At 48.3% G+C, this 11432-nt stretch overlaps 1 protein-coding gene across 2 annotated transcripts; it reads right to left on the minus strand.

Moving 5' to 3' along the window:
* Positions 1–762: 762 nt before the first annotated feature.
* On the minus strand, positions 763–8919 carry KLK13 (kallikrein related peptidase 13). Of its 2 annotated transcripts, none has more exons than XM_032838993.1 (6): positions 8800–8919; positions 8244–8330; positions 4148–4337; positions 3676–3944; positions 2464–2600; positions 763–971 (listed from the first exon to the last, which is right to left on the minus strand). In XM_032838993.1, exons 2-6 carry the CDS (start codon positions 8293–8295, stop codon positions 783–785), a joined length of 837 nt encoding a protein of 278 aa, XP_032694884.1. In that variant the 5' UTR covers positions 8296–8330; positions 8800–8919; the 3' UTR covers positions 763–782. The 2 variants fall into 2 exon arrangements, with proteins under 2 accessions (XP_032694884.1, XP_032694883.1); XM_032838992.1 differs by lacking the exon at positions 8800–8919 and adding an exon at positions 8608–8715.
* Positions 8920–11432: the final 2513 nt, after the last annotated feature.

Below are 11432 nucleotides of genomic sequence, written 5' to 3' on the forward strand. Positions count from 1 at the left end.
GGGTCACTGAACAAAGGTGCTTGGTGGGGGAGAGAAAAGGACAGGGTACTTGGCAGGTAATAGGGTCTAGACAAGGAGACCCCCTGGGTACTGAACCCTAAAACACCAATCTTGTGTACTATTGATTTTTTTGTGTGCATAGGGATTCAGGGACAGGGAATACTGGCAAAATGTGGGATGGGACACTTGGGAGACCCCAAACTATGTGAGAATGAACTTCTATGAGGATTTAGTATTAGCTGTGATGTGATTAATCATTCAGATGTACCTAGAATATTGTTGGGGCAGATTCTGGACACAAGAGAATATTTTCAGTATGAACTATCATGGAAGTTTAGAACCTTCTTGAGCACCAAACAGAGAAGTGTCTAGAATGTTGGCAATAAATGAATGTTTGAAGGGGTGTAGAATGTTGTCAAGGATATTCCATTCACAGGACATGGAATATGGTTGAAATGGGCCAATGGATGCATTAAGGGTGTCCCACAGACAGAACATTCAGATGGCCATTTGGGGTTATGTTGACAGCAGGAGTCGTGGAACATTGTCCAGGTTGGAATGTTGAGGATACCGAGGCGTTTCAGGATGCAGTACCTGGGACACCATGATACTGGGAGTGACTGGATGCTTCTGAAACACGAAACATCCACTGGGATCAGACACATTGAGAACATGGATCACTGGTTAAGTGGAACTTTGGGGCCGAGAAGAGCTGGGCTAACGCGGCAAAGGAGTGAGGAAGGCACGCAGGGAGGAAGGAAACAGGTGAGCCAACCTGGCTTTTATTGTGGGCCCTTTGTCCATTTCTGCTCCTGAGTTCTGTGTTTTCGAATTGTGTCTCGGATCCATAGAACATACTGAGAGACTCGAGTGTAGACACCAGGCCGGTTGGGCTGCCCGCATGGGAAGTCTCCCCAGGAGATGATGCCATGGAGTGTTCCGTTACAGATCAGGGGGCCCCCGGAGTCGCCCTGAGTGGGGGAAGAGAGAGAGGTGGGGTCCTTGGTGGAGTGAGAGAGAAACAGGGAAGACAAGATGACAAACACGGAGGAACGGAGTGACACCGAAAGAGACACAAAGAAAAATGGAGCTGGATGTGCATGGAGACCAAGATTAAGAGGCTTCTCTCTCCCTGTTTTTCTTTGCTCCTCTGTCTGTTAGAGTGGTGACACATCACTTTAATACCCACTCCTGGCTCTCTGGCACTCCTACCCCACCCCACCCCCCCCCTGCTGTGGCTTTATGGTTCCCTGGCGCCATCTTACTACTGAGTAAATTCATCCAGGTCTGTATGCAACACACGTACTTCCACTTGCCCCCCCTGGACCCAAGACAGACATCACTGATTAGTCAAGGCACACATCATTAATTCACTCATCATTTTTTCTACTGACCCAAAACTCAATCTCAGGAGCCTCCTCTGTTGGACATAGGTTTTGTTTCTTGTGTTTGTGGAGGTTTTCAGCCATATAGTATCATTTCCCCTTATTTTGGTAACTGCCTCCTGATTTTCTGTTTTGGGGAAAGGCCCCTCCCTTTACTTCAATCCTTGTTTGTCCCTGCCCCTTCCTGACCCACATAGTCAGTCCCATGACAGACTTGGTCCATCAGAGAATCGCACAGTCCTGGTTAGAGTGATGGTTCAGGACACATGACCTGAGTCAGACTAGTGAGACTCATACTCAAAATGCTCATGTAAACCATTGGAAAATTCTTTCTAGTCAAGTAGCGTAGGAGGGTGGGATGTAAACCCAAAGCTGCTGGGGCCATCTTGCTATTGTATGGGAAAAGCTTAATTGAGAACGAAGACGAAAACAAGAGAGAAGAGCAGAGTTGAAAAGAGACAGAGTCCTAAACACATTTGTGCACCTGGATCCATCTGTACCTGAAACAAGACACACCCGGAGTTTTCCGTTACAAAAGCCAGCGTGTCTTGCTTAAGCTAGTTGGAGTTGGGTTTCTGTCACTTGTAAGAATGCCAACCTTTATGAATCTCAACACAGGGATCTGGACAGCCACTGTCCGTCAAAAGCTGAGGCTTACAGTGAATTATATTCTCCCGCCACAGGTACTCTCTTTTTATCTTGACCCTCAGTACTAGGGGAAATGCCATTTTAAAAGATTGCTGCCTGGGCATCTGGGTGGCTCAGTCATTAAGTGTCTGCCTTTGGCTCAGGTCATGATCCCAGGGTCCTAGGATTGAGCCCCATACGGGGATCTCTGCTCAGTGGGAAGCCTGCTTCTCCCTCTCCCACTTCCCCTGCTTGTGTTCCCTCTCTTGCTGTCTCTCTGTCAAATAAATAAATAGAATCTTTAAAAAATTAAAATAATAAAAAGATTGCTTCCCCTAAGGCTAGAAGCAAGTCCTTTCCCCTCAGCATCTGTCCCCACCTCCATCCTCCTGGCCCACGGCAATCCATTACCCCCTTGTTCTCAGGCAATCCATTACCCCCTTGTTCTCACCTCGCAGGAGTCCTTGCCGCCCTCCTTTGAGCCCGCACACAGCATGTTGGGTGTGATCTTCCCCGGGTAGACTTGACGACACTCCTCATCTGAGCGTAGCTGGATGTTGGCACATTGTAAGGTTTGGGGGTAAGTCACTGGGGAGGAGAGAGAGGAGGGTCTAAGGATGTCTGTCTATGAGGTGGGAGTTAAACGGGAGAGTCTGTAGAAAACGGATGCAAAGGGGATGCTGTTGAAGAGGTAGAGAGATGGAGCATGTGTCTGGGAAAAGTGATGGAGGAGGCAAGTGTGGAGAGAAACAGGAGGGAAGTGGAAGGGAAGATGGAAAGAATGCATGCAGACTGGGAAGGAAAAGCCATAGAAAGTTGGGAGCCGAGGAGAGGGACGGTGGGAGATGGTGAGACAGAGGGCTGGGGATGGGAAGAATAGGGGAGAAAGATGACAAGTCAGGGAGGAAGAGGGAATGAGACAGGAGGAAGCCTGGGCACAAATAAGGAGATGCAAAGGGCCCTTGTTGCTATAAGGATTAACTTTCTATTCATGCATGTGTCCTTTTTACACAAAGGATAAACCTACATTTCCTTACATTTAACAAATCCATACCTGCCGATATATCAAATTTACAAGTCATATATTTATTTAAATATATTTATGTATAATTTATATAATACAAAATTTATATACAAACATATTTAAATAAATACACAAATAATAGAACTAATGATTTAGAAAATCTGTATAATCTGTATATACAAATGCATAGTGATATATATTTATATATACATGTAATATATAGCATATATTGCCATATTTTTACTAATTTATATATTTATATAAAGGATATATAGGTTTATATGATAGTTGATCTATGACATTATATATAATCTATGACTTAACAACTCTATGTACATTTATATAAGGGATATATAATGTAACTTTATACATATTTACAATTTATATATATTTATAAAGGATATAGAACTATATAATCTATACATAAAACTTTATAAATAGACATTTGTTTAAAGGATATATGTAACATATATAACTATATTTATAAATTTATATGAAGGAGATAGATAACACATATATGTGATATATAACATATAACTGTATATCTGTTGTTATTTATATTTATAAAGGAATCCTCCTCCAGCCTTCCCTCCCATTTCTGTCCCACTGACACCTCAGGCCACCTGTGAGGCTGCCTACCCTGGGGGCTGGTGGTGGTGCCCCAGCCAGACACCCGACAGCAGGTACCAGCGGGGAGACAGTCGTTGTGGGAGAGAGGCAGGACACGGATGTGGCTCGTGAGCTGGACCGGGGACTGCAGCTCCAGAAGCATGATGTCGTGGTCATGGTTCAGGTGGGTGGGGCTGATCTGGTATTGAGGGTGGGGGATAGAGCGGACTACCTCCCTCACCTGCTCTCCGGCCTCCACACGCCCCAGGGCATGCTTGCCCAGGTAAACTCTGTACCCTCTGTGGGTGCAGGAAGGGGTGATTAGAGAGGATAAGCCCATCTCCACCACCTTTCTCCTCTCCAGACATCTTCCACACCTCAACTCCAATCCCATTCCCAGCCCCAGCATTAACTCTGACCTCATCCTCTATCCAGATCCACTCCCCCACCACCCCAGACCCATTCTCGCCCCAACCCTCATGCTGCCTTGACCCCCACATACTCCTTCAGACAGTGTGCTGCAGTGAGAACCCATTTGGGGTGGACCAGGACTCCCCCACAGAACAGGCGCCCCTGCACTAGCAGGGCTGCCTGCCAGGGCTGAGAGTGGGGACGGCAGGTATAGCCACCCGGGAGAAACCCGCTGGTCCCATTGGTGCCGTTGAGAATCTTGGGATATTCCTGTGAGATGCCTGGTAAAGAAGAGAAAATGTTAGGGAATTGGGATCCAGAGGGGAAAGGAAGCGCTGGGCTTGGGGAGAGGGTCAGAATTTTGCTCTGGATGACCAGGAATTGATGATTCATTTGTTAGCCTCTGGAAGGTGCCATCTTCCATGTAATGGAGATGAGTCAGGGCAGAGAGGTGATGATTTCCTTTTCCAGGTAGGTGCTAACTCCATTGGGGGTTCAGAGTTCACTGAACAAGGAAGCTTCTGATGGGTAAGTAGAAGCCAGACTTTCTCCTCACCTGCATTTCTTCATCCCACCATGGGTATGGATTTCAGGAGATAAGAATGAGGCTGACCTACACATCTACCTAGGCAATAAGTATGTATCCATCCTTCCATCCATCCATCCTTTCAGTATGTATTTACTGGGTAGCTCTATGGCTTTAAACACAACCCATAGCCTAACCGCTCAAATTCAAACTTTGCAGGACATCTGCCCCTTAAGAGCCCCTTTGCCCCCATCTCCGACCTTTCCCCTTCACACACTGTGTTCCAGATTCATGGACCCATTCTCCAGACACAGTTCTTCATCTAGTTCTGTGCTGCTCAGTACGACAGCCACTAGCTCCATGTGGATATTTAAATTTAAATTAATGAAAATGAAATAAATTCAGTTCTTCAACCACACCGGTTACATTTGACATGCTCAGCAGAGTCCCACGTGGCCAGAAGCTACCATATTGGACAGGGCAGACGTAAGACGTCATACACAGGAAATATTCTACTTGATGGCCCTCAGAATCTACAGGTTACATGTCTGTGTCCCTCTTGACTCTGAGAGCTCAGCTCAGCTCAGACAGAAGCCATCCCAGATTCCTGGCCCCCTGGTCTAATATTGGCCTCCCCAGCCCGCTAGTCACTCCCTGATATATCCCCCCCAGCTGATTTTCATCAGAGCCATGATCACTATTCATTTCATTTCTCTTTATATTTGTTTACAATTCATGTGGCTTTTTCCTTTTTTTAAAATCTCCCTAACTTGACTGTAAGCTCCATCAGCAACAGGCACCTTATCTGCTTTATCCAGAGCTATATCCCCAGGACCAAGCAGAGTGTCTGGCATTGGAGGAGACACAGCAGTTGACAACTAGAGAGAAAGCCCAATCCTAAAGGTACCATTTTCCTGCTGGGTGCTCCTGTACGAACCACCAGCCTTAGCTTCCTCAGCTGTAAAGTAGGAAAACATCTCTCAGAGTGCCTGGTTGGCACGGTTGGTTAAGTGTCTGCCTTCAGTTCAGGTCATGATCCCAGGGTCCTGGGATTGAGCCCCACATCTGTCTCCCTGCTCAGCGGGGAGCCTACTTCTCCCTTTCCCTCTGCTTGTGCTCTCTCTTAAATAAATAAATAAAATCTTAAAAAAAAAAAAAAAGGGAAAAGAAAACATCTCTCATTGGGCACAGTACCTGGCATAAAGCAAACACTCAGTAAGCAGGGACTGTTATTAATTATTAGCTACAACAGGAGGTCCCCAGCTCCCTGGCTAGCAGGTTCTCCTCTCTGGGCCAGCTGCCCAACCTGCATAAGGATTAGCTCAGTGGTTCTCACAACTGGGGACAAGAGTCATTGGTGGGCACAAGGTCATTTTAGGGGGTAGAGAGATGAGGCGTGAGTGACATCAAATTGCAGCCTTGGGAACAAGAGTCACTGTCCAGTTTTCCTCCAGTATGAGTCTGTTGAGAAAGTCTCATGAGGGGCTAGTCTGCTTTTACCACCTCTCTAATCCTTGCTAGCTCACTTTCTTTCTTTCTTTTTTTTTTTTTTTAAGATTTCATTCATTTATTTATTTGTTGGAGAGAGAGAGAGTATGTACCCAGGCAGGCAGAGTGGCAGGCAGAGGCAGAGAGAGACGCAGGCTCCCTGCCAAGCAAGGAGCCCGATGTGGAACTCGATCCCAGGACCCTGGGATCATGACTTGAGCTGAAGGCAGAGGCTTAACCAACTGAGCCACCCAGGTGTCCCCTGAACTCACTTTCTAAAACCAGGAAGCAGAAGCCTTTACCCAGCAACTTAAAATTTATTAAGTTGAACCATCTATAGTCACTGTTTTGGGGGAGGTCCCAAAGGGGGCACAACTGACAACTGGAAATGTCAGATGGTCCAACCCAAGAAAAATTGTTTTTGTTATGTTGTGCAGCATGCATGTTTTCCTCTTACCTTTTACTTATAGCAAAGGATCCTCTTCTCCACTTAGGATAATGATAAAATTTTTACTTACAGTATACTGTAAGTTATGTGGAGCACCTGGGTGGCTCAGTCGGTTAAGCATCTGTCTTCAGCTCAGGTCATGATCTCCAGGTCCTGGGACTGAACCCACATAGGGTTCTTTGCTCAGCAGGGAGTCTGCTTCTCTCCCTCTCTCTCTCTCTCTCTCTGCCCCTCCCTACTGCTCGTTCTTGCTCTCTCAAATAAATAAATAAAATCTTAAATATATTGTAAGTTTAAAAAAAAAAAGTTGATTCTAAACAGACCATTAGATCTAAAATAATGAAGATGGTTGCCAGAACCTGAAGTCTAGGATGCTGGAGAGGGCAAGCAATACGGAGCCAGTCCTGACTCAGGCGTCACCAGTGTCTTTGGGGCAGGACTTGCTGTCTCAGAGCCCCAGGTTTTTAGCTGAGAAACTGAAGTTAATTATAGTATTCCTACCTCATAAGGCTGTTGAGGGCTCCAGAAGATGCATGTGGAGCTCCTAGCCCAGGGCGTGGTACCCAGGAGGGGCTTGGGACACTGGGCATGAGTCCTGGGAGTGGTGCCAAAGGAGAGAAACCACCCCACCTTCAGGCCAAGGGTGGTGCCCCGTGCCCAGTGCCAGATGCCCGAGGACTCCTCCCTCCTTCAAGTCTCAGCTCAGGGGTCTAGTCCTTTGGGGTGGGGCCTTCCAGACCAGGAGCTTCCATTGTATCTTTAGGCTCCTGGCTTGGCTCCTTGAAGCCATCACCTCCTGTCACAGTTGTAACTAATTATTAACTAATTATTTGGGTAATTGTTTGAATAATGTGTGCATCCTTCCCCGCTAGGCTCTGGGTATTAAGAGCAGGAACTGTGTGTGCTTGTATAACACCCAGCACAGTGCCTAGTTCAACAGCTGTTGGTTAAGTGGCTGGTTGGTTGGTTGGACGGATGGACGGTTGATGATGCCTGACTGGGGTTTCCAGAGAATATGCCTGCAAAAAGGCGCTTAAACTGAGGAGAAATCTTTGGGACTGACTTAGGGTAGAATCAGGTATGGGATCACTCCGATGTTTAAAGGAAGGAAATCTGGAAGGTTCTGGAAGGGGCTGAAAATGAAAGAGTGAATACTTCTAATAAAGTAACAAGGCTAACTTGCCAGCCCCTTCTATCTGCTGTGCACTAGCTTATTTTCATATTCACAACAACCTTTTGTAGTGGGGACGTCTATGTTCTCATTTCACAGATGAACAAAACACAGAGAAGCTAACTTAACTTGCTCATTGCTTATTTGTACCTGAATCTCACTCTTCTCACGCTCTCAGGAAGGCCTTGAATGTGAGGGAGGCTGCTGAGGGACCAAGGGATGCGGGTGGGAGTGGGCTTCCCAGTGCAGAGGCGGGCAATCAGGAAAGGGGCTGGTAGGGAAGATCTAGGGGACTTAAACATAGAGCAGCCCCCCCCCCCCACCCCCGCAGAACTGGGACGACCCAGGAAGGAGCCGGGGACGGAGGGCTAGCCCCGTGGGAGAAACCAGGTCACGCAGGGACAAGCAGGAAGCTCTCGGGGGCTGTCCCCGCAGGACCCGGCCCCGAGTGGGCGGTGGGCGGAGCTCCGGGCTCCCACGCCCCCTCCTCCTGGCCTGACCCCTCCTACCATTGTTCCGGTGGCCACCCCGCCTCCACCCCCGCGCATTCTTACCGCCTGACAAGGCCACCGTCAGGAAGGCGATCACAGCGGCCAGGGGCCACATGGCAGCTCCGGGGTGGGGAGCAGGGCGGGCGGGGCCTGAGAAGTTGGGGGGGTGGTTAAGGGCTGGCTGAACCCCCATCTCTGACCGCCCCATCTCTGCTCCTGTAATCTCTCCTTCACTAAGAACCTTGGCCCTGGAATCTAAACCCCTTCCCTAATTTCCATCCTCCGTGGGGAGCCCCAGTAGGGAGGTAGGAGGGGCTGGCGCAGCGTGCGCCCGCGTTCACCCGTGCCCTCCAGCGAGCGGGTGCCTCTGTACCCTCTGCCGCAGCTCTCCGCCCCGTCTCTACCCTCTCAGGGTCGTCCCGCGCACCTGGCCTCAAACAGCTTATCTTTCAGCGCTGTTCACCCTCGCCAGCTCTGCAGATTTCTGTAACTGAACCTCTGGCTTCCCTCTCCATCTCTCTGACTCAGCTGTTCTCCTTCTCCTTTCCCTCCTCACCTCTCCTTCCTCTCCCCACGCCTCCCCTTTGACGCTCCCGCCCCTGCCCCAGGCGGACCCTACCTCGGTGAGAGGCCTGGGTGCGGAGCTTCGCCGCCAGCTGCCTCCAACTTCACCCGGACCCATGGCTTTTAACCCCTGAATTCCCTCCCCCAGCGCCCTCAGCATTTCCCTGTTGCTGGCCTCCCCCTCTCCACCCCCAATGGCTCAGCAGACAGCTGCCAGACACCCCCCAAGCCTGGGCTTGGCCCTTCCGCTTGGGGCGGAGCTTCCAGGACGAGCTGGGACCCAGATCCGGCCCCGCCCAGGCCCCAGTTGAACCCACTGTGAACTTTGGGGCAGTAGAACCCACCCAGAGGAAAGGGAAAAGTTATTTCCTTCTTCAAACCCACCCGAAATTCCCATGACTCTCCCTAACATCAACCTGGTATTTCATCCCACTTTCTGATCTCTCCAACCCCTGTGCGTGTCCTTATATCCATCAGCTCCCAGATGGCCATTTTGCACCCTAGTCCTATCTTCCTCGTTTTAACCATACTCCCTGCCGCCAGCCTGTTCCCCAAACTCAAGACCATCCATAGCCTTATCTCAAGTTTATCCAGACATCAAACCCAACACATCCAAATTGCAGTTCCCAGATTCATCTCCAGCACCAAAGCCATGTTGCAGCCCTTCTGAAAAACTCAGGGATGCCTCAATTTACTACCACTCTTCCCCTTCCCCTACCCCACCCCCACCCCCATTAGGGGCAAGAAGGGAATCTTTCAGATATGTGGCTAGAAAGTCAACTGTACTTGGACCTAGATGGGGCCTGGGGAAAGCAATATTTTGGGTGAATGGTCTTTTAGGAACAGGGCCAGTTGGGGTGAGGGAGTCCATGGGGACGTAGGTGGACAGGATGCAGGAATCGGCATGCTGTAGGGGTCAGGATGATGGGAAAGAGGAAGGAGGAAGAGGTGGCGCTTTGGGAATGAGAAGGTGCCTCCTGGAACTGTGACTGGGTGGGCCCATGAATTAATCCTAGGGGGTGGAGGGGGCAGGATTAAAGATTAAGGAGGGCAGAGGTGGGGTCAGAATTTGGAAGAAAGCCAGGGATGGGGATCAGATGAAGTTTGGAGAGAGAGCTGTGGTGTCCTAAGGATAAGGGATTAAGATGGGCAGAGAGAGGGTTCATATCAAAATTGGTGTAGTCCATACTAGAGGAGTTTAAGTTTGGATTTAGGGACCAAATCTAGTGTCAAAAGTAATTTTTTTTTTTTAAAGATAAACTTTTAAGGAGCATCTAACCATGATTCTCATATACATACATACATACATATATATATATATATATATATATATGATAAACATCAAATATTTTGATTTATTAATAAACAGTGGAGCTGGTAAGATATTACAAAGAACCACACAGGTAGAGGCAATAAGGAATGCTGAAATGAATTTATAAATAGATACAAAACTGGTTTATTCTACATTGGTGGGGGGAGGGAAATTGATTCTACTTCCACCTGCCAAAACTCATTTGCACAGTACGGACAAGAATGATTTGCATTGCTATCAGCTGTCTATGATTTATGGAGTTGTAAAGTAGCTCAAAGACAATAATAGAAGCAGAGACCCCGTAAAATCAGATAACCCATTTAATTTTCCATCAGAGACATCTGTTGGGTCCATCTCAAAGTCTTTCATGTTTTTCCCTACATTAGGAGCAAAAGTTTGTGGACAGGTTTAGGATGGGTCTGATGGTAGCATTTGGAATGCAAGTGAGCTTGGGGAGAAGAGACACAGGGAGAGGATGGGGTAAGGAGTTGGTTTTGAGGATAGGAGTTCTGGATGAGAAGGATCTGAGGATAAGAATGTTGATGGAGTCCTATTGGGTTGGGGTTAGAGATGGAGACAAGAATGAGGATTTGGAAGGGAAGTGTTGAAATATAACTGAGCTGGTGTAGGGGGGAGATGGTAATAATGAGGACTAGATGTGAGGTTGAGTGTCTGTGTTGGGATAGGGTTTTGGTGGGAGTGGGCTGGTTCATAGCTGTGAGTTCCTTTCAAGGTGACAGAAAGAGCATTGTCTTTCCCCACCTTGAAATTCCCCCCACCTCACAAGGTTGGCCCCAGAGTGGGCACTGAATTCACTCTTTTTGAGTAGTGTTGAGTTCAGGTTGGGTGGAGGGGAGATGCAGGAGGAGAGGATGTGGGTTAAGTGAGGTGACTGACAAGCTTGTGTGGGAAGTCAGGGTACTTATGCCCTCTTGTGGCCTGTGTCCACACTTCAGAAAAGCCTTTCGTGCTTGGGAAGGGCTGGAAACCTGGAGTGGGGGTGGCTGGCTTTGGCGTTTGCTTTGGGATGAGTATGAGGTCAGTGATGACATTAGGCCTGGACTTAGGTTGGCTGACTCACATTGAAGTGAAGTCATGGGTCCACCAAGAGTTGGCTGCATTCCAACCCCTCACTGGATCAGTAAGGCAGCTGGAGCCCACGGAGGGCAATGAGCTGCCAAAATCACACAACTAGACCAAATGCAGGTGTACTGGCTCATAGATCAGGGTCTTTCCCCCAACAGGGGGCAGAGCTGGAGAAAGGACTAGAAAAAGAGGCAGTGTCCCTAGTGGTTCAGAACTGAGACTGGAGCTAGACTGTTTAAGTGGCATGAATTAAACTGACATGGCCACTCTGTGCCTCAGTGTCCCTATTT

The sequence above is a fragment of the Lontra canadensis genome, unplaced genomic scaffold (genome assembly GCF_010015895.1).
Source record: "Lontra canadensis isolate GAN:19392208 unplaced genomic scaffold, GSC_riverotter_1.0 scaffold107, whole genome shotgun sequence".
In the NCBI taxonomy this organism is placed as follows: Eukaryota; Metazoa; Chordata; class Mammalia; order Carnivora; family Mustelidae; genus Lontra; species Lontra canadensis.